This window comes from Tripterygium wilfordii, chromosome 22 (assembly GCF_013401445.1).
Source record: "Tripterygium wilfordii isolate XIE 37 chromosome 22, ASM1340144v1, whole genome shotgun sequence".
Classification (NCBI taxonomy): Eukaryota; Viridiplantae; Streptophyta; class Magnoliopsida; order Celastrales; family Celastraceae; genus Tripterygium; species Tripterygium wilfordii.
The window spans coordinates 2,409,748-2,432,527 of record NC_052253.1 but is presented as its reverse complement, the minus strand read 5'-3'; the positions used below and the strand labels follow the sequence as shown (position 1 = coordinate 2,432,527).

Below are 22,780 nucleotides of genomic sequence, written 5' to 3'. Positions count from 1 at the left end.
GCCCATATCAGCTATGTTCCATGGAGGTGGAGAACCAAACTTCCTTTTAACAAAAACAGGATCTCATAAGATAACATTAATATCTACTGAACATGCAAAAAAAAAATTTCCTACACAAGTTCCTTATAATAATAATAATAAAAAAAAGAAAAAAAAAATAGACTAGAACTCTTGTGAAAACTCAGACCTAACTTGTTTATAGTTTATACTAAAAAGATTATTCTGTAACTTGTGAAGATATTGTCTGCTCTGCACCATTAGACCGCAAGGATTTATTTTCATGGGCCATCATCATTGGTATTTAGGCCTAGAAAACGCGTCTTCAAGATGATAAGAGATGAGTTGTCCTTACTTATTTTGGCTTGGTTATGCCAAACCGACGTGAGATTTTATAATATTCGACAAAAAGTTCAACCTAGTGATGGGGTTTAACATTGGTATCCATGTCAGAGAACCATACTTCTCCATCAAGTCGTGTTCATCCATCATTGGCATATTTGGTTGCATATTATAGAAAGTAAGAAAACATGTGATGAATTGAATACAATAGTATGGAGAGAATCAAAAGGAGTCTGATTTCTCTTTTCATTCCAGAACTCTAGTCCGAGAAAGTGGCCAGAAGTTAGGCTGATTAGGACAAAAGTTAAAAAGTAGACAGAATCAGATTCTACCTTATCATTATCGAATAACAATGGAGTTCTATAAATTGCTGTCGATGATCCTTCCAAATTAGGCATAAGATAGTACGATACCATCAAATAGTTGACAGAAAGATGTCATTTTTCAGCTCCAAGAACCATCATGCCAAGTACCATCATGCCAAGAAACATCATCGTACTGAGTGGGACAATTCCTACGATTACCAGAATTATGCCACTGCAGTAGAATCAATGCCAATAAAACCCAGTACCAATGTTCGTCCCAACCCAGTTGATACCCTCAACAATGGCTATGGCGAGCGCATATTTCTGTATCCGAGGAGGGTCCAAGAGATAGACTACGAGCGCGCTCCTTTACGAGCTAACTCTGGTGTCGATGAGGGCTGCGATGTTGATGCAGAAGCTGAGGACTTCATTAAGTTTGAGCATAAGAAATTTGCAGCAGCCAAATCGATGTCCGCGATTTGAAAAATCCTAGGTTGATGATGGACGCAACAATATCAACCAACTAGTGTATTAATTCTGTTTGGATTTTTATCATAGCTTGTGTGTTAAGGAAAATAATGTCTCATCGCTCATTTTATTACATTGTCTTAAATCTTATTTATGTATTGGTGATTTATTACTGTTGAATAACGGATGATTATTTGCCATTCAAGGCCTATCTATTTATCATGTTGAAGCTTCTCTTTAGCATACTGTCTGGTCCAGCTTGGTGGGTTCTGCAGCTGGAGATATTTTGTTTAACTGATAACCAGAATCTTCTGGATCTTTGAGGTCTAAATGAGAGCTGGGTGGCTATGGCTTCTCTGTTTTTTTTTTTTGTTTTTTTTTTCCCTATCTTTCCTATCCTATCCATTTCTACTTGATTGAAGGATTTTGAACAGGACCCTAAATTGTAAAACCAATCATTTTTTAAGTATGATATGTTCCGAATCAATAATTAAAAGATAGGTTCGCATTTAAAGTTCGGGAATTCTTGATTTATATTTACTGTAAAAAAGAGAAAAATGTTGGATTTTAAGAATATTTTTCCGACCAATAATAATAATATATTCAAACTTTTGACAAAAATTTTCTATAACGGCTCGGAGCTCAAGCCTCCCGTTGCATTTCTCGCTTCTTTTATTTGAACTTTGACTCCCCCCAACCCATTCTTTCTTCCTCCCCTATTTTTGTAGCCGTTGCAAGGCAACCCTCTCTCTCTCTCTCTCTGTCGATCGAAGTGGCAAGTCGATCTATACTTCTACAGATATGAACCAGAAACCCACTGAGGAAGTGTCTTCGACGGTCGTTGTTTCTTGTTCCTTGAAGCGAAAGAGACCTCCAAAGATTGAGATCCCTAATGTCTTGCAAGAAATCCGAGCGGACAGGCTCAAATTGAAGGAATTAACACCCAAAAACGATGCCGTTTGTTTCGGTGGTGTTGGAGTTGGTGTCTCTTCTGTCAAGGGCAAGAAAAAGTTCATGGAAGATACTTATAGGATTTTTTCTTGCTTACAAGGCAACTCAAACAAAGTAAGATATTGACATTGCTTTTCTATGTTATCTCTCTTTTTTCCATTATTTATTTTCGAATTTCCTGATTTGTATGGCTGATTTTATTGTGGTTCTTGAATAATTTCTGGCAAGATTGGCTTTTTAAGGATTATGATTGTATTTTTGGAAATTTTGAACCTATATGTTGGGAATTTGTAGCGTTTTTTTGGCGTATATGATGGACACGGAGGCAAGAAGGCTTCGGAGTTTGTAGCAGAGAATTTGCACTCTAATATTCTTGAAATGATAGACAATTGTACTGGAGATGCAGCAAAGGTTGAAGCAGTTAAAGCTGGGTATCTCAAGACTGACCAGGAGTTCTTGAAACAGGTAATTGCGCTAGATATCTCATTTTATACGAAATTGGCTTGCAATCCCGGCTCATTTTTATATCTTCTGCATTCTGCATCGCGACATACTGAATATCTGGAATAAACATGCAGGGTATAGTCAGTGGTGCTTGCTGTGTAACAGCCTTGATTGAAGGGAAGAAAGCTGTTATTTCGAATCTGGGAGATTGCAGGGCTGTTCTTTGCAGGGGAGGATTGGCTGAAGCCCTTACAATTGATCATAAAGCAGAACGGGTGGATGAAAGGGAAAGAATTGAGAAAAAGGTACACGTAGTATAGAATTAAAGGATGAATTGCAAAAGCTATCAATGGTACTAATAATATATATTTACTGTAGGGTGGATATGTGGAAATCCATCGAGGAGCATGGAGAGTTCATGGGATACTTTCTGTTTCTAGAAGCATTGGAGATGCGCATCTAAAGGATTGGGTGCTAGCTGAACCTGAAACAAAGATCCTGCAATTGACCCCAGACATGGAATTTATCGTCTTGGCTTCTGATGGACTGTGGGAAGAGGTGAGTATGGCAAAAATATTTTTGGAGAGCTGTATTAAAATTATTGTTGAGATTTGATTCACTGCATAGATAATTAGCATATATGCTTCTTATGGCTAGGAAGATTCATTCATCTAACTATAATTTACTGATTGTTGTAATCTTGCTCCATCTTTTTAAGAAAAAGGAAGATTGTTTTAATCTTGCTGAAATGCAGTGTTAGTGGTCTGAGATTGCACAAACTAATAGCTTTTCAGTTAATAATTTCCCCAGTGCAGGAATTTAGAACAGTTATGACTAAAATGAATTGGGTTGATTATGTACACGATGAATTTGGATTTGATCTGTACGATTGTGGAATTGCATGGAAGAAAAATAATTAAACTAAGAAATTTACAATTTCATCAATTCAATGGCTCCTTTTAGTTTTTACACTCTGATAACGATCTAGTGCTTGCTGCATTTCTTTTTTATGAGTACCATCTATCCAGTATTGCTTCACATGTACACGATAGCATGAAATTTAGCACAAATAAAAAGAAGTTTATGTCATGGACTTTGAAGTTATGATTGTTTTGCATAGGTTTGCAACCAAGAAGCTGTGGATGTTGTGACTCGATTATGTTTTCCTGGGAAAAAAATCGGATGCACAGGAGTGAGTTTGAAAGATGAAAATGATGATTATGGCCATGTAAATGCAAGTCCTTTGTCAAAGATAAGAAGGATTTCACTGGTTAAACAACACAAAGGATCAAGTCCCTCTCCAAGCCATAAGAGAGCTGATGGTTGGAAAGCCAGTCAAAATGACTATGCTAACGAAAATGAAAGTCCTCCATCAAAGATAAGAAAGGTTTCATTTTTCCAGCAACGGAAAGGGGCAAGTCAGTCACCTAATGATGAGAAAGTAGATAGTTGGAAAGACAGTGGAGATGATTATGCGAGCGAAAATGAAATACCTCCATCAAATTCAAGAAGGATCTCAATGGTCAACCGTAAAAACATGAAGATGGAAACTCTTAGCCAAGAGAACCTCGGATGTAAGAAAACACCTGCTTCTGAAGGGCTAGTGGCTGCTAGCAAGGAACTTGTGAACCTTGCCATAAGCAGGGGCAGTCTAGATGACATAACCGTGATGATAATTGATTTAAATCACTTCAGATGCAACAATTGATATTTTAGGCTAATCTAGCAATCTCCTGTACATAGATGAAGAAGAGTAGCTGCCAACTGACCAGGCCAAAAAAAAAATGAAGGTTAGTCCAGTTCTAATGTTAGCCTGCCTACGTTCCACGGAAGATGCTTTTGCTTTTTAGTTTTGTCCAGCTTTCTAGTTCTTCAATAATTCTTGTAGCCACTCACCTAGGAACTGATGATTCTGGTGTTTTGTCTTGTTGGACCACCACTTCCTCTCTATCTTCACTGATGTATTGGTTCTGTACTACCCCGACTATTTTCTGATATACAGGTTATAAGTATCGTATATCTTATATGTATTGTGCATCTTTGAGAACTATGACTCCAAATGGAGTTCTAATTGGCTGTTCTCCATGGTATTTTGCTGATACAGTTTTCTTGATCATAGACCTGAAGCATACTTAAATAAGGAGAGGACAGTCTCTTAATTTACCGATGCAAAATCTTTTAATAAAATATTTCTTAATGCCAGGGCCGTCTCTACCATTTTGGAGGCCCTAGACAAGTTAAGAAAATGGGGCCCTCATCCCTCAAAATAAATTTTTTTTTTATAAATCTGAAATCCAACATATCTAATAAATCCAAAATACAATATAATTAGTTCTTGAATACACATAAATTATCACCAATATCCAATAAATTAAGCAACTCAAACTTATAAATTTATTACATCAAATGAAACCAAATAACGCTAAACTAAATCTAAGAAGAACGGATTAATACTCTTCTAGCCTTTTGGTGTGCAAAATTGTCAATTAAATCGTTGTGATCAAGTTTAGCTGCCATTTTTTTCTCAATAGACAATATGGCCAAACCGTTCAATCTATCTTGTGACATAGTTGATCGGAGATAGTTTTTTATTAACTTCAGCTTGGAGAAACTTCTTTCTGCAGTAGCTACTGTAACTGGTACAGTCAATATTATCCTATAAGCTATCCAAGCATTAGGAAAAGCAAGACGCAAATTTTTGATATACTCCAACACTTCAATTGGTCTTGTTAACCTCTCCGGCAATGATTTTCTCAACAACTGCAATTCTGAAAATAATTCAAGTGCGTCAATATCACTTGGCGCAAGTCTCTCTCTTTTGAAATTGAATAACACACAACAAAAGCAAAACACCTTATCATTCTTCCGAGAGTATACTAGCCATGACCTATCAAGTTTTTCTCCATTTGGCAAAGAACGGGTGTAGTGTTTATCACTAAAGCTTCTATTTTGGGCATTAATCGGATACACTACATCTCTAACTCTTATTGGGCCCTTCTCTACTAACAAATCTACTTTTCCTTGAGGCATATTTTTCTCCCAATTTCCCGGATCAAACAAATCTTCAATTTCATCCCCTTCGCAATTGTCATTTACATGACTGATCATTCACAACAACACTCTCAGTCAAATTTTCATAAGCATTCACAGGGTTTAAATTTTCATCATCCACAATCACATTCTCAGACAAATTTTCATCAACATTCACGGAGCTCAAATTTTCAGCATTCACAATCACATTCTCAGGCAAACTTTCACCAGCAGTCACACTCTCAGTTAAATTTGGCAGCATATTTGTAGGTTTTACATACCTATTCATAGATCCCGTGAGAGATTGTGTGAGTTTATCTTGTCTTTCTTTCTTCTTCCTCTTCGAACTTCCCGATTCGAACTTTCTTTTCCCTGTCATGATTTCCCAATCACGCGCAAACCTAACAGAAAAAAAAAACAGAAAAAAGGAAATTAGAGTTTAGAGAAACAAATAACAATTTACAATTTCTGATTAAGTGTGCCAAAAAAGGTCAAAATATAGAAATATATGATAGGTGATTTACCTGTGGCTTCCCTTCTCTTTCAATCTCTGACTCTCTCTCAAAACTCTCAAAACCTTTTTTTTCAAAAAGATGAGTAGACCGTAGACGACAAACAGGAGAAGTGCAGAACAGGTTCTCTTAGTCTTTGGTCTTTACTAGGGTTTTTTCAATTCTTTAATTCTTATTTTACAATTATGACCTTGTCATTTTGTGTTTGGGCTAATGGGCTTGTTTTCTTAATTTGCTAAAGATTATGATTTTTTTTTTCTTATAAAACTATACAATTTAATAAAAAAGTGAGGCCCCTCCCATGAGAGGCCCTAGGCAACTGCCTATTTGGCCTCCCCTGGAGCCGGCCCTGTTAATGCTTATATTGAAGTTAAAAAAAAAAAGGCTGTGGTGGAACTATCTATTTTGATTATGATTTCCATCTTGAAAACTTTTGGTGAAATCATTTGTCTGTGATTAGTCTTACCAACTTTTCCTAATACAAGAATTCCTCTGACAAGCTATATCCTCTTTGCATCCATTTCTTTCAGTGATTTTTTTAGTTTTATATCTTAATCTACTATTATATTTTATCAAAACCTCCTACTTATCTGCTAGTTCATGGTTCAATTTCGAAGTGTTTGAAATTGAGTTTCACTCAACCTACATTTAAGTGGAGAGAGAACTTGATCTTGACCAGATTTTCCACAAAACCCTCAAGATTCTTTTAGATAATTTGTGTCTTTCACCTAAGATTCTTTGCACAGAAGTTTATACATTTGATCTACCAAACATTAACTTGCTGAGGGAAATTCTTGGTGGAAACTTAAACCAATCACATGGTAAATAAAAAGTTCTTTTTTCACATAAAGTACTTTTTTTCATGACTTGAAGAAAAAGGTTTTCTTTGCTTTTTATCAAGCATGAAAATGATATTTTTTTTCGTGGATTTGAAACCTATAATTGAAGCCAAAGACCACTTTGAAAAATCAAAGAGGTGGCTTTGTTTTAACAGAAAGGAAAAGGGGAGTGCAGACTATAAAGCTTGCAAGCCTTGGCTATAATTGACTGCATAGTGTGCTGCTTTTCCTACGTCTCCACTCTTCCTTCAAAATTGGTAGTTTAGAAAGTTAGGTACTTCTTTTCTTTCTTGACCATCATATGCTTTCCAAGATGATCTCAATCCATTTCTAATGTTTCACCTTTTTAACCCATGTTTTTTGCAAACTGATCAAATTTTCTTATCATTTTCTGTAGTGAATCATGCATGAATCAATTGGGATTCCGGCTTGCTTTACATCCGGCGAGAAGCAAACCGATGATCCGGTTGGCATGACTCGGTCAGGCCAGAGTATGTACATATCAGTCTATCAAACAAAGATAGCAGGCGAGTGCCGCCTCATCACCATCACTTGGTGCAAAAATCTATTGCTACATGGTCTCTATGTGTCAGTTCAAGGACCAGGAGGAAATGAGCATTATCAGTGCAAGGTTGAACTCAAGCCTTGGAACTTCTGGAGAAAGCAAGGGTCTAGTCAGTTTATAGTGGATGGTAGAAGAGTTGAAGTAGTATGGGACTTCAGGGCTGCAAAGTTCAAGGGCGAGACAGAGCCGCGATCGGGTTACTATGTAGCCATTGTCAGTGAAGAAGAGGTGGTTTTACTTCTTGGTGATATGAAAAAGGATGCATATAGAAAGACAGGATGCAGGCCTTCTCTGATTGAACCCATTTTGGTTTCAAGGAGGGAACATGTTTTTGGCAAGAAGAAGTTCATAACAAGAGTCAAGTTGAATGAGAAAGGGAAGTCCCAAGAGATATCAATTGAATGCAACAGTGGCATATGCAGTAACAGCAACAACAACAGTAGTGTTGATGGATTTGATCCTGAAATGGAAATAAGATTGGATGGGAAACTAGCAATTCATGTGAAGCATCTCCATTGGAAGTTCAGAGGCAAAGAGTCAATCCATGAAAGTAAAACCAAAGTAGAAGTGTATTGGGATGTCCATGACTGGCTCTTTGGTTCTGGTGCAAGGCATGGTTTGTTCATATTTAGGCCAATTACTTCATCATCTTCTGCATCTCCTCCATCATCAGAATCAACAGAACCATCAGTACATCCAGCAGAGGAAGAAATCTCAGAAATCTCAAATGGGTCATCTGGGTTTTGCTTGTTTCTATATGCTTGGAAGTTAGAATGATTGTTTTGGTCCTTTCACTATCATAATCATCAAACAGACACAGCATGATGGATCTCCTAGGAATTATTAAAAAAGAGGCGAGATGGTCTTCCATTGCAGTACACATTATTAAATAACCAAGCAACTGATGTGTTCACTTCCTAACCAGCACATAGGGCCAAAATAGAGCTGGAAGTTTGTCACAGCACAAGAAGATTGGACTTGCCAGATTGAATCTCATACAATACAATGTCTCTCCAATATCCGTAAAGAGTGTATGATCTTTTTAAAATTCATGCTTTCCTTTCTTGTGATAACCGAGAATTTCTCATCCCAACATGTCTATCGGACAGTTGGACCAACAGTTCTTGCTTGCCTTTTACTTATGTGAACTTTTTTGAGTTAAAAAAGCATGGATTGGGTGTGTATCTATAGAAGTACTCGTATAAACATGTGAGCTTGTCATTGTTTTGCTAATAGTTAATAATGCATACAATAGTAATGTTTTCCAGATTTGATGGAGATAATTATGCATGTATTACATGCATATATGATTGGAGTAACTTTGGCAGGATAGCACCATGGCCCATTAAACCAGCCTGTCAAATGTCAATATAACCAAAGAGAAAGGACATGGTTATGGACCATGGTGTGGACCAGGAACCTAAACGAGCTTGTCCAATGATCATTGGGCTTAGAGGAAGCCAACCGGTGGCAGTGGTCCAATTACATGACAAGCAATTCACTAACGGACTAGTGGGCCCCAAAGCATATGATTCGTTTAATTGTCTGAATGATCACCTCACCTCCACTGCCAGAGTGCCAGCTCACTGAGATGGATTTTGGACTCAGAACCCACTTTAAGCCCAATATGGCCCATCTTGTCCTGGCCTATACTACAAATTAAAAAAAAAATAGTCTTTTTTTTTTAAAAAATATCCAAAAATATTACCGTACAAATTTATCATTTGAATATCCGATGTGTATCTAAACTCAAATGTTAGGCCGGCACGAATAAAAATTTTTCACCTAAATTAGGCCAAAACCCTGAGTATAGGCCCACAAGTCAGGATCATAACTTTGTTAGGAGGAAACGACGTCGTCTCACTGCTTAATGACAAAGTGTCGTTTCTTTCATGTTCATGACCGTTGGAATTGGTTTGAATTATTTTATTTCTTATCAAGATGACCGTTAGTCATGTTCTCAGACTCTCGTATATATCTTCTTCCTTCTTCCCGTGGGATGTGAAGCATGTTTTGTAATTCTCCTTTGACAATCAATGAAACTCTTCTTGTGTTTCAAAGTTGTGTTGGCTTGCTTGAATTATTTCAGACTTGTTCAATTGTATTCTCCTCTCGGCAACAATTCGTCGAACACCTTCCCTGCATCAAACTATTCTAAGTTAATTAATTTCATAATTTTCATGCCGAGTAATCAGAACGATATAGCTTAAAGATTCTCAACAATCAAACGTCTATGGAAATCTGAGGATTGAACGAACTGCACGTCTAATGAGATCCGGATACGCACTCAGTTGCGGCAACCTAGACCTTCAGCTGAAAACAAAGCTTGTTCAACGTCGTCAATTGTCAATTGTGTTTGATTAAGTAGTTTCAAATTGCAATGCTCGTCTGTGTTCAGAAAGATTACAAATTGGCACTGATCGGAACAAACCATGAGATGATCAGACAGAAATAACAAAAACTTCTGATGATGGGTTTATTATTTATTGCCTATGACAGGCAAATTTCAAAGGTGTTGGAGGGTCTGAAAAAGATCCATTCACAATCTGATCAAAGACAAACTTGTTAGCAGCTTGAGTCAAATGTACACCATCCCACACAATATAAGCTGATGGATCATCACATGACTTCCCCACCAACACTTCTTTCCCATTCTTCTTTATCTTCCCTCCACATCCACTATGAATGTTGTAATTGTACTTTCCACCATGTCCACAACAAGTTCTCAATGATTCCTTAAACCCTGCATTTACAAACCCAGATCAGTGCTTGATTGAGCAAAACTTGGGTGGAGTTTTAAGGGCTTAGTTAGTTACCATGCTTTCTTGCTTGGCTGAAGAGAGAGTACTTCACTGAGTAAACATCAACATATGTGATTGCAGCATGTGGTAATTCATCTCTTAATTGGTTTACCAATTCTTTTAATCCCTCATTGAAGAACTTAGCCACTTCATTGAATGGAGTAGCACATCCAGCTCTATCATACTCCGAACGGGCAACTGGTTTTCGATCCAATACGTATGGCAGGCACCCAACTGGACCTGTATTGTGTATCCAGAAATATCTACCTCCTTGATCGTATATAGACTGTCAACTTAGACAACATTATATATCAATGGGAAATCAGATTGTTAATGGCATAAAGGATTAATGTGAAGGCATGACTAACCGAGACGACGGTCTTGAACTGAGTGAGTACATCAGGAACATATGCTCTAACTTGATCAACAGTCATGTTTAAGAAGTAACCAGCAGTGAGATCATTCTGGCCAATATCAAACGTGTACAAAGCTTGTTGGAATGTTTTAGCTTTAGGCAATAATTTCCTGTAAATTCTTCCTAGACACACATAATAATTCAGTAGTTAAACCCAGAATATTGGATTTGTTCATTTGATTTGATCAACAATTAGACAAACAATGTACCTCGGTTACGGACAATCTGGGATCTCCGGTGGAAATCATTGAACTCATAGAACTGAACGTTTAATGAGATGGGACTAAACCCACTCTGTCTGAGAGTTGTGTTCTGTGGTCTAATGGTTGATCCTGCTGTGGCAAAATTCGCTCCATGAACGAAGTTGGTTCCTATTGAATCAAGGAATGCACTTAGGTATGGCAACCCAAGTGCCTCAGCTGCAAAAGAAACAGTTGATCATCTCATCATCATAGCAACTTTTAATTTTCCAATCATACACCAATAACCAGAGGTGTAAACCGGGATGGCCCGGGAACCACAAATCCCATGACCCGCAGCTTAGGGTACAAGGGCCGGCCCGGTTTTTTTTCATTAAAATTTGAAGAAAATGTGTTATTGCAAGGGTTTGAACCAGTTATTTATAAAATTTAAAACTTAAAACATTATGCCAAAACTTCATTTGTGATGGCTTTTGCTCTACTTAAGTACTTTCAAAACTTTTTAAAAAATTAAAATCGGGGCGAACTGGGCCAGGAGCTGGAAACCTCAGCCCAGCCCGTGAAGAGATGCTGGGCTAGGCCAAGCACGTTGGCCTTGGCCAACGCTGTTAACAGACCATACTTGCCCGGCCACAAACAGACTGGGCCATTCCGGGCTGACGGGCTGCAGGCCCATTTGACACCTCTACCCAGAAGGCCATAACTGATCATTAATCTCTCCAAACAAAAAAAGCATGATCAAATGAAATAATTTTTTAATCAGGAGTGCCCATAATCAAATCTCCAAACTGGGACCCATAAATCATCCCAAACAAACGTTTTTGTCCGACCGTCGGTGAACTTTGTTGAGATTCCGGAACCAGGACAAAATCTCTGTCTAGAGTGCCTCAATTAATTGCAGTATATGATGATGGCAGAGAGGAATTGTACCTATAAAGTCGACAACAAGGCGGCCATCGGAGTAGCGACCGGCGGGGCCGTGGAAGAAGGACTCGCCAGCAGGAGGACCAGCCTGACCAAATACTGCGGACAATCCGCCCGTGTCTGAATTTGAGTCACCGAAGTTGAATACTGCCGGAAAATGACAGGGCGGTTTGGCAAGTACCACCAACGGAGACGACATAAAAATGGTGAAAGTAACCCATAGAAAGGGAGTTGAGCACTCCATGAGAGTGTAGAGAGAGTGATAGAACAAGCGAAAGAATGATAGGGATAGAGCTTTTATGGTCGAAAAGTGCTGGGTGTGCGTGATCTCTTTTGTCAGGTTGTGTTTGGATAGGACTGACAATAATGTTAGAAAGACCAAAACGAGAGAGATGACTCGGTTAATAATCGATTGGATTAGATATATACATACATAAAATTGGATCCCAATTCTAAACATATTTTTAGACGGCATTTTAAAAAAAAAAAAAACATTAGAGTGAATATATATATATATATATATATATATAAATTCTCAAGTAAGGGATCCCTCATTTTATTTGTAAGTGTGGCCCTCACATGTGATAGGACCCGTACGTAAATGGTGTTAGATGGATCCCACACTTTAAATAAAGTGCGGGATCCCACACCTGAGAAGCCTTCTATATATATATATATATGGAATTCCCATAATAAAATGACAGCATCACTGACTATCTGAAAGAGCATGATGCTCTTAAGCAACACAGAACCCGAATTAAGGGTATAACAATAGGAACAACTGCCATAAAAGTTCAAAACTAGTGAGTCCAATGCTGTCCAATAAATGTGTCCTAGAAACATTACAGTCTCTTTGCCTCAACACAGACAAAAAGGAAGACAAAAGTTGCAATTTTACAGGTTTCAAGATGCAACATGGATTTACTGCAAAAGATCCCAGTGCCCGTACTAAACAATAACCCTAGCTCCCATCTTCTCTAGAGCCAAAACAAGAGAACAAAAAAAAAAAAAGAAAAAAAAAGGTTAGGGGACAAAATATTATTTAGTTCTGGTTCTCAAAGGCCGAAGAAGTAAACTCCACCAAACCCCATCAACAGTTGTTTACCATCTCTCTCTTGACCTCGGCCTGCCAAGTGAAAAAAGTAGCAAATGTTACAAGCATTCTAAATTCATTCCAATGTTCCCTTACTTGCAAAAGAACTTGCTTTTGGACAAATTTGCGGTATGTTTTGTGTAAATCAAATGCTTAGGTTGGCAGAGAATACATGTATATGCATAAATTTAAAAGCTGGAATAGCCTGAATACATTAATACATGCAGATTTACTGACCCACCCACACATGCATAGATAAATAGATATAGATAGAAGGAAAATAAAGAAAAAAGGGGAAAAAAGAAAGAGAAATCCTATGACTTTGATCTAAAATGTCCAACAGCAACACCCGGATAACAGGAAAGCTTCCAACTACATTGTAAATATATTGCCTCTTAGACCAATAACTGGAAGAAGAGAGACAGAACAGAAGATAATGACTCTTTAAATAACTTACCTATCCATGTCTCTGTTACCAAGAAATCCTCTTTCCCTGCCACCTTGAAATGACCTTCTATCATCACCATTTCTTGCCCACATATCTCCTCCTGTACCAGGTGATCGAGGCCTATTTATGAATTCCACGCTTCTAGAATCATCAACTGATCCAGACCGAGACGGTGGTCTTTCCGCAAAACTAGCACCCCTACCAGCTCCAGAACCAGGCCTTTCAATGGCTTTCTGACCAAACCGAACTCTATCATCCAATTCATGGATCAGTATCTCCAGTTCGCTTTCTTTCTGAATTATTATACCCTGTAAGCTCAGTCGGTCTCCTCCAGAACCTTCCTGACTTGCTTTTGCGCTAGATTCCTTCTCAAGCTCTTTCTTTAAATGATCTATTTCTTCTTTCAACAACTTTTCTACTTCTGTTTCAGGCCTGAAACACCTTTAACCAATTAGGGACCAAGAATGCATGCAGCAAAAATGGCAGGAAATTAAAGTCACACATCAACACATAAGATTTGAGTCAAATTATCACATAAGCAAGCACAATGCGGGAATGTAATCAGCAAAACTTTGGTGCTCAATCCACATGAATAAATCAGTTCAGAGGATAATGCACACCAAATCAATACGAATTGATGAAGTTGCTTAATGGGTACTCAACATGAATATATCAATCGCAAACCCGCAATGATAAAATAATTGTCAAATTAACAAGGAAGATCGTTGCTAAGAAATTATCATTTTTTTGTATGACTGCATTGATCTCATCTCATTATATATCAGTTGGCAAAAAGGTCTTCCCTTTCTCTTTGAATGGAAACTCTTCCTTGTTAATTCAGACATTTATCGTTGCTATCAAATTAACTGCATATGGCCTAAGGCATAAGTCATGAGCTTTGCATAACATAACATTAGTCAAGGCAACAAAGATTATTTAAACTTGCGAACAAGCTAAACTTTTGCCCGAACATAACACAGAATCCAACTGCCTTGTGCTCACATGCTCAGTTAAATCCATGTCGCACTAGCAGGATTCCCACCCAGAGGCTTTGAGTTTATAGCCGGGTCCCAGAGTCCCTTCCCTTACCACCGAGCTAACCTTGTTAGGATTACTTTTTGATGTAACATCGTCTTGTTGATAAATTAGTGTTTGTAGCAGGTGGCTCCTAAACTGTGTCTCGTCCTCTCCAACTCCATGTCAAAGCCTATTATATCAGAAGGCCCAAATAATGAAACTTAAATTGATTTATTCTCCATTTATGTTATTAAAAAGGAATACAATAATAAACAGCACTGTTAAAGGCGCTTTGGGTGCTAGCCGAAAGGCTGCTAAGGCAAGAACTTTGAGGTGAGGTGCTAGGTGCTAAGGCTGTCACTCAAGAGTAATTAGGCTTTGATTTACAGCCTAACTTCTTCACCTCACTGAACGCAATTAACACCTCATGCGTCTGAGGGTCTTATTAACTAAAAGGAGAAAGTTCTTGGGCAGAAATTACCGCCATGCTCTTCTAGGTAGCGAAGTAGAAAAAGGGAACAGGGAGTTTCCTCGGAAAGTCACATTTAAGAAAATTTTCTCTTGAACACTTAAAAGAATTGCGAGCGTGGAGTTTCAAAAGCCTTTCAAAGAACCACAGAGGAATTGATAGAGCTCTGCCTTCGACGATTTAGCGGATTATTTGCAGAGAGAGATACACGGGAGTGTTTCATGGAGTATAATCCCCTTTATGTGGTCAAAGACAGACGAGTCTACAGTATAACGCACGATGAGATGTCAAGGTATGTTGTACCTTTCTCGCTAGCACTAGGGAGACTTTTTCACAATGATATTCCTTTATCATTTAATATATTGATATATCATTGAGGAAAACAAAAGGAGGAATAATGAAGGGCTGTCCAATCAATTAGCCTCCGTTGGGGAAAACCACACAAAAGACAGGGAGCAACTCAAGCAGGTGTATGGAGCCATATAGCAGAGGAGCCCAAAGAGAGAGACATCATTCCACAGGCATCTATTTCAGTTTTTCTTTATTTCTATACATTTCTATTTTTCTCTGTTCTAGTTGATTTTCATCAATGCTTCTCTCTCCATTTGTTCCGTAACTTCTGTTCTTTTCTATTCTATTTTGCGACAAGTTTTGTTTTTTCTCCAAATTCAAGTTGTTTTGCCTGTATTTCTCACCAACTTTTACATCTCTCTGAACTTTTGTATTTCATTGTCAACTTAGTGTTACCTTAAGAAATAAAAAATTATCAGGCTTGAACAACTAATAAAATACATCTGTCTTTAAGATCATGTATAACGTTAAATTTGTTTATCTAAACATTTAATTTTGAGTACAACTGCAAAACACACCTTAAACACTTAAGGACTCAACATCAAAGCAGTATTCAAACACAGCAGAGGGGGAAGGAACAATTTTTCATAATACCATAAGTAACACAGAGACTATAAAACATTCTAAGGAAATTCCCCTTAACAGAATCAAACGCAGAGAGAAAATTGCAATACAAACCTGTCCACACCACGATGCTCCAATTCAAGATCAATCTTCTGCCAATTCTTACCTCGTTCCTCCAGCAAAACTTCCCTGGGCTTTGCATCTCCAAAAGGATTCACCTTTGGCCTTGGCTTAGTCACATTCTCCACGCCCAACTGCTGCATTGCCCCTGGCCCCTCTGAACGGTTTGACTGCACACTTGAAGGCCTGCTTGAGTGCTGGCTTGTTGGCCTGCTCGTTTTCTTTGACTCAATATCCAAATCAAGTTTCCTCCAATCTAATCCCTTCTCTGCCAATACATCTTCTCTTGGCCTGGCTGCCCCAAAAGGATTGGCCTTGTTTGTCTTCACTGCGTCATTGTTTGCACTCCCCTCGTTGCCGCCTTTTGGTGGATCCAATACCAATTTAGGTCTCTCCCGCTCCAGCTCACGCGATCCGCCCCTAGTCCATCTATCAGGCTCCGGTCCAGAATCACGGAAACCTGAACCAACATTCGAAGATCTAGTAGGGAGCTGTTTCTTCCCGACAGCCCAACTGTCCGCCTCGTCAGCCCTGGAATCACCTCCAAAACCACCACCACCACCACCAAGAGAACCATAACGATTCTGGCGACCAGAATCCATAGAAGGTAAAGGTTTCTTAGACATTGCCCAATTATCAACCTCATCAGCGCGAGACGGTTGATCGTAATCAGAAACCCTAGAGGGCGGACCTTTACGCTCGTCATCAAATCCACCATACGACCTCCTCCCGCCACCCCACGACCCATCACCTTCGTCGCGCATGCGTCCAGAAGGGGGTCCAGAGGACCGGCCATATGACGAAAATCCGCCACCGAGTCGTCCGTACTGCATTTCCTCGGGAGTGCGTTCCTTGGGGCCAGTAGGAAGCCGAAGCATCTCGTCGGATGTAAGTCCTTTGTATTCAGTTGCCCGATACCCACCTCCAGAAACGGCTCCGCTGGAGGCTGAGTTGAAATCCTTAAGGTTCATAGTCATATTCTTCTTCTTCTTTTTAGGTTTGGTGCTAACAGCTTCTTTTAGGCTAGGAAAGCTTTGAGGCTCCGCGGCGGCGGCGGAAGCTTCTCGTTCCTCAGCTTCAGCACGCTCGGCCTCGGCGGCCCAGGCGCCGATGCCTCCCCATGGTTTCGACATCTTTGAAGGGAACACAGAATCAAAGATCCAGAAATGATGATACGAGTTAAAATAAAAATCTGAAAAAGCAATAACAGTTGAATTAGACTAGCAAGTAAAACGGGTAGCGAGCTAGGGCTCCGCCAAGGGAGCCGGAGCTCCAAGAACATGCAAAGAAGAAGAGCGGAGGGTTACCGGTTGGTGGTTGTGAGAGAGAGAGGGAGTGTGGGGTTTTTTTTGGCGAAATGGTTAAATATAATTTTTAGTCCGTTAATTATACGCAACTACTTTTATTTTCGTCTTTAATTATTTTTTCTCTTAACTTCGTTCCTTAACTTTTAAAAAGTATCCGTTCGTCTCTCAAAAATTCAAATTTTGAAGAAAAATTTTATGTTACAGCACACTTCGCATAATTTGTACATAATGAAATACACATTGAACAAACTCAAAACTTTTCATCTTTTTACTATACATGTGATTTCATTTTTATTCTTAAATTATTTTTTTCTCTCAATTTTATCCCTTTAGATTTTTTTCCTATTTTCTACAACAAAAATTGATTTAGAAAAAAATGTTTCAATAGCGAAAAAAAGTTAAAATATTTTTCCATAAAAGAAGAAGAGTTAGTAAATCAAAGTAAATGACAACAAAGGAAAAATAATAAAAATGAACCTCACTTTGAATAGATAATTGTCTCTTATTTGGTTTTGATTTCAGAACTTTATGTCTTAATTTGATTTCAGGGACACAAAAATTACTTTTTGCATGATTGAGGGATGAATAATGACATTCATTTATAATTTAAGAATATAATATTGAAATTTGTCAAAGTTGACTACATACATTTTTTTTTGATATGCGACGTAGGATTTTTTCGATCACTTTTTCACTTGAATGATGAAATAAGTATTTTCACATAGTCGAATGACAAAATTGTATGCAAAAATAATTTAAGAATTAAAATGAAACCATGTGTATACTTAAGATATGAAAAGTCATATTTAGCCATGGCGAACTGGATCGAAAAATAAACTAAAAATATCACGAGGTCTTTGATAAATTTATATTTCCCAAATAAAACAATTGTCAACTTTTTTTTTTTTTTATTTCGGAAAAAAATCCTCAAAGCCCTCCAAATTACTTAATAGGGAGTCAATGCACAGCTAATATTAGGAAGGTTTGGGTTTATTTTTCTTTTCTTTCTCCGAGGAAGAGTCGGGTTAGCAATAAAAGTTGGGATTTATATATACAGATAATTACATACGTATAATATTCTCAGGTCTTTGTGGCATGTAAGTCTACAATGATTGTGGGATTCGCATTATTATATAACAAGAAGTTCCATAAGGAGAAAAATAGCTGCTTAATTTGTTTGGTAAGCCATGTGTGAATGTCTCGGTGTTTAGGGTTTAGGGTTTTTAGGTTGGAGGTTTGATTTTTTGTGGTAGGTGGAGATGTTATGGTGGGTGGATGTCTCGGTGTCATGGGTGGGTCGGCAGAGTTTCGGTAAGTTTGTGTGATCAGCTCGCGTCGTCCCGTGTAGGAGAATAGAATGCCCGCAGCTCCGGGCACTTAAAGAGACTTTGTGGTCTGCAAGACGTGCAAGTATTGTCTTCAAAACTCTCTTTGTATTATAGTTTCCAAGGCTTTAATTAAAACTGATTGAATTTTGGAGTATTCAAGAAATTATATATGGCCATTTTACTGTTATGTAATCAACCATGCATGTTGCTTAGAGATTATACTAATCTCTCGTATCATCACCTGCATTTTTTGTATTTACTATGTATTACCTTCAAAAAATCAATATGCAAGGAGATTATTTGATGAAATGTACGTTTTAGAACAACTTATCATCTTCTTAGGTGTTATATATAACACACACGCTTATATATGCGCATGAGGAGGTGGAGTGATTGGCGGTGCAAAAGCCCTTAGCTATCGGTTTTGTTTTGCCATCGGGAAAAGAAAATGTCATGAAAGTTGTTCATGCTCGGTTTCGATCGTTTTTTTTTTTATAGTTTCTTGACATAAATTAAACGGAAAGACAAACGTGATAAACTTTATAGTTTATAGTCATAAGTTGACCACACACATACAAAGTAACAACGTACAATATTTTGCATAATAATAAACATATGACAACATAAAACGAGTAAATTCACAAACGAAACAACAAGACCTAGCTGAAAAAGCCAAACGTGAAACAAACGACTCGGATAATAAACTGGAAAGCAGAGACAGTACGACAGCGTTTTAATGCGAAACGACGGAACCTGTTGTGTGCTCAGTCGGTGCAGCAGCGATACATGATGAATTTCTCCATGGGACGGCCACATTCAGCGCAGACAACCCTCTCCGGAATGCCTCCTGTGACCCCTGGCAAGATCAAACGGTTGCAGTGATGATCGGTGTGGACATCATGGAGATGGTCGTTCAGTGCATTCACAAACCCTTTCTCCGGGTTTTTCCATTTCTCATAATCAACGAGGGCCTCGGAGATGGTCTCCCCTTTGGCTCTGGCCATCTCTGCAGATCCCCTGCTAATCACCGCCCATCCTTGTTCGCTTCCATCGAAGCTAAGCATCGTCATGATCTCCTGCATTATCTGATCGTTCTCTACACTCTTTCCGTGTTGAACCTTTGAGTGCCACATGCTCTCAATCCTGACCCAGAAGAACCAAACCAGTGTTATGTCTTGCAATACGTGGCTAAGCTTCTCTGCTTGAATGATGGCGTTGTTTTTTCGGACTTTCTCTCTCGGGTTGCTCTTCCCCACGTACAACATCTCCAGTGAGATTTGGGCTTCACGAGCCACAGCTTGTGCGTTTCTTGTGAATTTGCGAATCCATTCTATGTCTTCCCCTCCGTACAAGCATATGTATTTGTTTTCTGCAATCTGAAAGATTTACATAAACAGCGGAAAAGCTCACAGTTAAAGATTTGCCCAAGTAAGGTTGGATCAAGACTCCTATATTTTCAATTCTCCTTATACAATTTGCAATCTAATTAGATCATCAAGATAGGCTTGAAATTTGAATAAAATGAGGGAAAGAGCTATGTAGACATTTATATTGGGATTGCAAGAAGGAATTGGGGTTGTAATCCAGTTATATACAGGTCAATCATATCCTGCATTCTATATGAAAGTTGTTGGAAAATTATGAGGGATTCAAAATGGTTGGGGAGCTCAATTTGTTTGATTTGTGGATATAGGTAATATAGAGAGCAAAGTTGAAGTTGCATTGACCATACCCAGTTGAAGATGGCTGGATCAATGGTATCGGCAAGTAAATCGATTCTCCAGGTCTCTTCTTTCCAGAGTGTTTCCTCTCTCTGCCTGGTGAAAGGAAAAGCCTGGCTTCCCCAAATCCAGATCATGTGAATTGCGTTCTGGTTGACTACCTTTCCTTGCGAGTCAATAACAACAAGCAATGGTTTCTTGATGAAGTGCCAGTGCTCCTTGATGTATCTGATGACTGCAGGATCCAGCAATGAGGGGTGGTACACTGAGAACCATGGCATCATTTGCTGAAGCGTTTCAAATTGCTTTTGCTTTGTTTCATCCCATGCCACTGAGCGTTCTACTACAGGTAGCCATACTACATCGTACATACTCTCGGCCCTTGATGGGTTCTGCCTTGCTTCCTGGTACATTTGTTCAAGGATGAAAAGCTCGTCATGAGAAAGGTCCAGGTCTGAAATGAATAGCAATACGTTCTTCCTCCTCAGCACATCAATGCTTGCCTGTTTCATCAAGCACACGTCTTAGAAAACTATTCAATTAATTATGTCACTATGGAGTAATTAGCCTGAAGAGAAGGAGGATGTGAATTGTAGAAGCAAACCCTTCTCTTGGTTGAACCATCAAACAGGGGCAGCTGGTCGTCCTTGGCATATATCAAGGCTTTCAGAATCTTAATATTGTCGATATGTGGCGTCTCCATGAGGCGTACCAGCAATTGATATGCTTCAGTGTGTCTTTTCTCATCTGCAACAGACCAATATCTCTTTCACCCCAGTTCTTAAAGCTATGTAATGTAACACAATAGCTAAATACAGAGACTCAAAGTGAATTGACTCACCTATGTGTCGATAACATTCAGCGAGCTTCTCCATGAGATGTTTGTGAATATTGCTGACTTTGTGCGCCAAGCTGGACAGCTCCCAAGCCTCTGTTGTGGATGCTATGTACCTGAGAGCATACCAAACTTTCGTCAAATCATCAAGTCTCCCGAAACCATAATTTAGCTGTCAAGGCCATCAGCTTCTATGATTTTGGGATTAATGACTCTTTTTTAAGGTTTTGAATGAATGAAAACTTAGAGTCGACATAACTACACTTACTCATGGCCCATGCCTAGAAGTCCCCTAATCTGTGATTCACAAGCCACAATACTCCGGATTGTCCAGTAAGCAGCTGTGGGAATGTGAGCAGTGGCAGCTACCATTTCTGGAGTATCAGCTGTTATGTACTGAGGGGGAAGCTCATTGAACTCAACAATGCACGTGGCCACATCGAGCATGGCCTTGATGAGGTTGTTGAGTGCATCAAATTTTGGTTTCAGTGCATCCGCGCGCTCAAGTATCTCAGGCAACTGTTTGAGAAATGCAACTGCTTTTGCCAGTGGGTTGGTCAAGTACAGCTGGGCGACGAGCCAGAACTCGCCATAGTTCACTGCAAATGCTGCTAAAGCTAGCACCACCTTCACATCCCAGTTGTAGCTGGTCACAGAGTTGAATATTGTCACAGTTGTTGCATGTGCATCTCCACCACCAGAGCACTTGCAGGATATCTATTGCAATCACACACGTAAATATATAACAAGGAAAAAATTATTTTGCGATCTACATACTTTACATTTGTGTTCTGTTTTAACCTCGCAGGAAATTTTGCTGATTGTATGTGAAAGTACTTCAAGCATTTCATCCAAGCCAGTTTCAACAGCCTTATCTTCCAAAGCATCCATTTGTTGTGCATGTGTTCCCTACTCCCAAAGTAAAGTCACACGATAAACGTCATCAGCAACATCTTCAATTTCATAACTGAATGCTGAAAATAACATTTTATACCTGATGAGCAATGGTACCAAGGCCAAAGTGGGCGCGTTGAAAGATGTCCTCAACAACATGAAGGAGAGATCCGACAGGCATTTGGCGACCATCAGGAGCATGAGTTGCCAGAATTTGCTTCATCATTGCATTGTCATCTGAGTTTGCAAAGGGATTGCGCTCGCCTCTGATCTTGGCTGCGCCGCGAGGTGCTGGTGCCAGTGTCATTGCCATTGCTCAAAGCCACAAGGTAAAGCTAGCAAGTAGTGAGTGAGTGAGAAGAGAGTGTGGTGACTTGTGTTGATACCAACATGGCCTTTTATAGTTCATGTACGCCGGAATAAAGCTCAATTTGGCTACCTTGCTTGTCATAGGGTTCAAGCTATAAAGTGCCACCAGTGTGACATTTGGATAAGATTTCCCTATTCATTTACACTGATTTCATCTTGATCAAAAGTGTAGATTGTTAAATTGCTTCATTTTTTTTAACTTACGCTTGCTTTAAACCTTTTTAATGATCGTGTTACATGCTCTGCATAACATGTCTTAGTGTACGGTCTTAGGATTCCTCTGTCAAGCTGTCCCTTATGTTCCTATTGTCCATAGAATATTGTGGATCTATTTACAGTAGTCCTTTGATAATCACTTTGATTTTAGGAATTTCTTTTTGGGTTTTCACACTACTATCTCTTATCTTATCTGGGTATATACATACATATATATATACATATGTGTGTGTGTGAATATTACTTGAGAATTTA

At 38.8% G+C, this 22,780-nt stretch overlaps 4 protein-coding genes across 4 annotated transcripts; 1 reads left to right on the top strand and 3 right to left on the bottom strand.

Annotated features, from left to right (window-relative positions):
* The first annotated feature begins 1,340 nt into the window (after positions 1 to 1,340).
* LOC119990631 (probable protein phosphatase 2C 14) lies at positions 1,341 to 8,282 on the top strand. The gene is made up of 7 exons (XM_038836642.1): positions 1,341 to 2,177; positions 2,358 to 2,528; positions 2,642 to 2,812; positions 2,886 to 3,065; positions 3,628 to 3,777; positions 3,931 to 4,206; positions 7,310 to 8,282. Exons 1-7 carry the CDS (start codon positions 1,914 to 1,916, stop codon positions 8,228 to 8,230), a joined length of 2,133 nt encoding a protein of 710 aa, XP_038692570.1. The 5' UTR covers positions 1,341 to 1,913; the 3' UTR covers positions 8,231 to 8,282.
* A 1,623-nt stretch (positions 8,283 to 9,905) lies between these two features.
* Positions 9,906 to 12,123, bottom strand: LOC119990630 (alpha-L-fucosidase 3-like). Its single transcript, XM_038836641.1, has 5 exons — positions 11,800 to 12,123; positions 10,879 to 11,088; positions 10,623 to 10,792; positions 10,270 to 10,540; positions 9,906 to 10,196 (listed from the first exon to the last, which is right to left on the bottom strand). The coding sequence occupies exons 1-5, from the start codon at positions 12,035 to 12,037 to the stop codon at positions 9,937 to 9,939; spliced, it is 1,149 nt and encodes a 382-aa protein (XP_038692569.1). The 5' UTR covers positions 12,038 to 12,123; the 3' UTR covers positions 9,906 to 9,936.
* Positions 12,124 to 12,550: 427 nt separating this feature from the next.
* Positions 12,551 to 17,207, bottom strand: LOC119991639 (eukaryotic translation initiation factor 4B2-like). The gene is made up of 3 exons (XM_038838012.1): positions 15,850 to 17,207; positions 13,344 to 13,766; positions 12,551 to 12,919 (listed from the first exon to the last, which is right to left on the bottom strand). The coding sequence occupies exons 1-3, from the start codon at positions 16,986 to 16,988 to the stop codon at positions 12,895 to 12,897; spliced, it is 1,587 nt and encodes a 528-aa protein (XP_038693940.1). The 5' UTR covers positions 16,989 to 17,207; the 3' UTR covers positions 12,551 to 12,894.
* Positions 17,208 to 19,021: 1,814 nt separating this feature from the next.
* Positions 19,022 to 22,253, bottom strand: LOC119991057 (protein SIEVE ELEMENT OCCLUSION B-like). Its single transcript, XM_038837241.1, has 7 exons — positions 22,041 to 22,253; positions 21,848 to 21,955; positions 21,315 to 21,763; positions 21,053 to 21,162; positions 20,816 to 20,958; positions 20,223 to 20,714; positions 19,022 to 19,866 (listed from the first exon to the last, which is right to left on the bottom strand). Exons 1-7 carry the CDS (start codon positions 22,251 to 22,253, stop codon positions 19,255 to 19,257), a joined length of 2,127 nt encoding a protein of 708 aa, XP_038693169.1. The 3' UTR covers positions 19,022 to 19,254.
* Between the last annotated feature and the right edge of the window lie 527 nt (positions 22,254 to 22,780).

What these genes read in the sequence shown, in the direction of transcription:
- LOC119990631 (XM_038836642.1), top strand. Translation starts at nt 1,914, where the DNA reads ATGAACCAGAAACCCACTGAGGAAGTGTCTTCGACGGTCGTTGTTTCT. An exon ending in ACCAGGAGTTCTTGAAACAG is followed by an intron (nt 2,529 to 2,641) that starts GTAATTGCGCTA and finishes ATAAACATGCAG; the next exon opens with GGTATAGTCAGTGGTGCTTG. An exon ending in CTGATGGACTGTGGGAAGAG is followed by an intron (nt 3,066 to 3,627) that starts GTGAGTATGGCA and finishes TGTTTTGCATAG; the next exon opens with GTTTGCAACCAAGAAGCTGT.
- LOC119990630 (XM_038836641.1), bottom strand. Translation starts at nt 12,037, where the DNA reads ATGGAGTGCTCAACTCCCTTTCTATGGGTTACTTTCACCATTTTTATG. An exon ending in AGTTCAAGACCGTCGTCTCG is followed by an intron (nt 10,541 to 10,622) that starts GTTAGTCATGCC and finishes CTAAGTTGACAG; the next exon opens with TCTATATACGATCAAGGAGG. An exon ending in CAGCCAAGCAAGAAAGCATG is followed by an intron (nt 10,197 to 10,269) that starts GTAACTAACTAA and finishes TTGTAAATGCAG; the next exon opens with GGTTTAAGGAATCATTGAGA.
- LOC119991639 (XM_038838012.1), bottom strand. Translation starts at nt 16,988, where the DNA reads ATGTCGAAACCATGGGGAGGCATCGGCGCCTGGGCCGCCGAGGCCGAG. An exon ending in GAGCATCGTGGTGTGGACAG is followed by an intron (nt 13,767 to 15,849) that starts GTTTGTATTGCA and finishes AAGGTGTTTCAG; the next exon opens with GCCTGAAACAGAAGTAGAAA. An exon ending in GGTAACAGAGACATGGATAG is followed by an intron (nt 12,920 to 13,343) that starts GTAAGTTATTTA and finishes TTCACTTGGCAG; the next exon opens with GCCGAGGTCAAGAGAGAGAT.
- LOC119991057 (XM_038837241.1), bottom strand. Translation starts at nt 22,253, where the DNA reads ATGGCAATGACACTGGCACCAGCACCTCGCGGCGCAGCCAAGATCAGA. An exon ending in CTTCTAGGCATGGGCCATGA is followed by an intron (nt 21,163 to 21,314) that starts GTAAGTGTAGTT and finishes GTATGCTCTCAG; the next exon opens with GTACATAGCATCCACAACAG. An exon ending in ATGGTTCAACCAAGAGAAGG is followed by an intron (nt 20,715 to 20,815) that starts GTTTGCTTCTAC and finishes TTGATGAAACAG; the next exon opens with GCAAGCATTGATGTGCTGAG.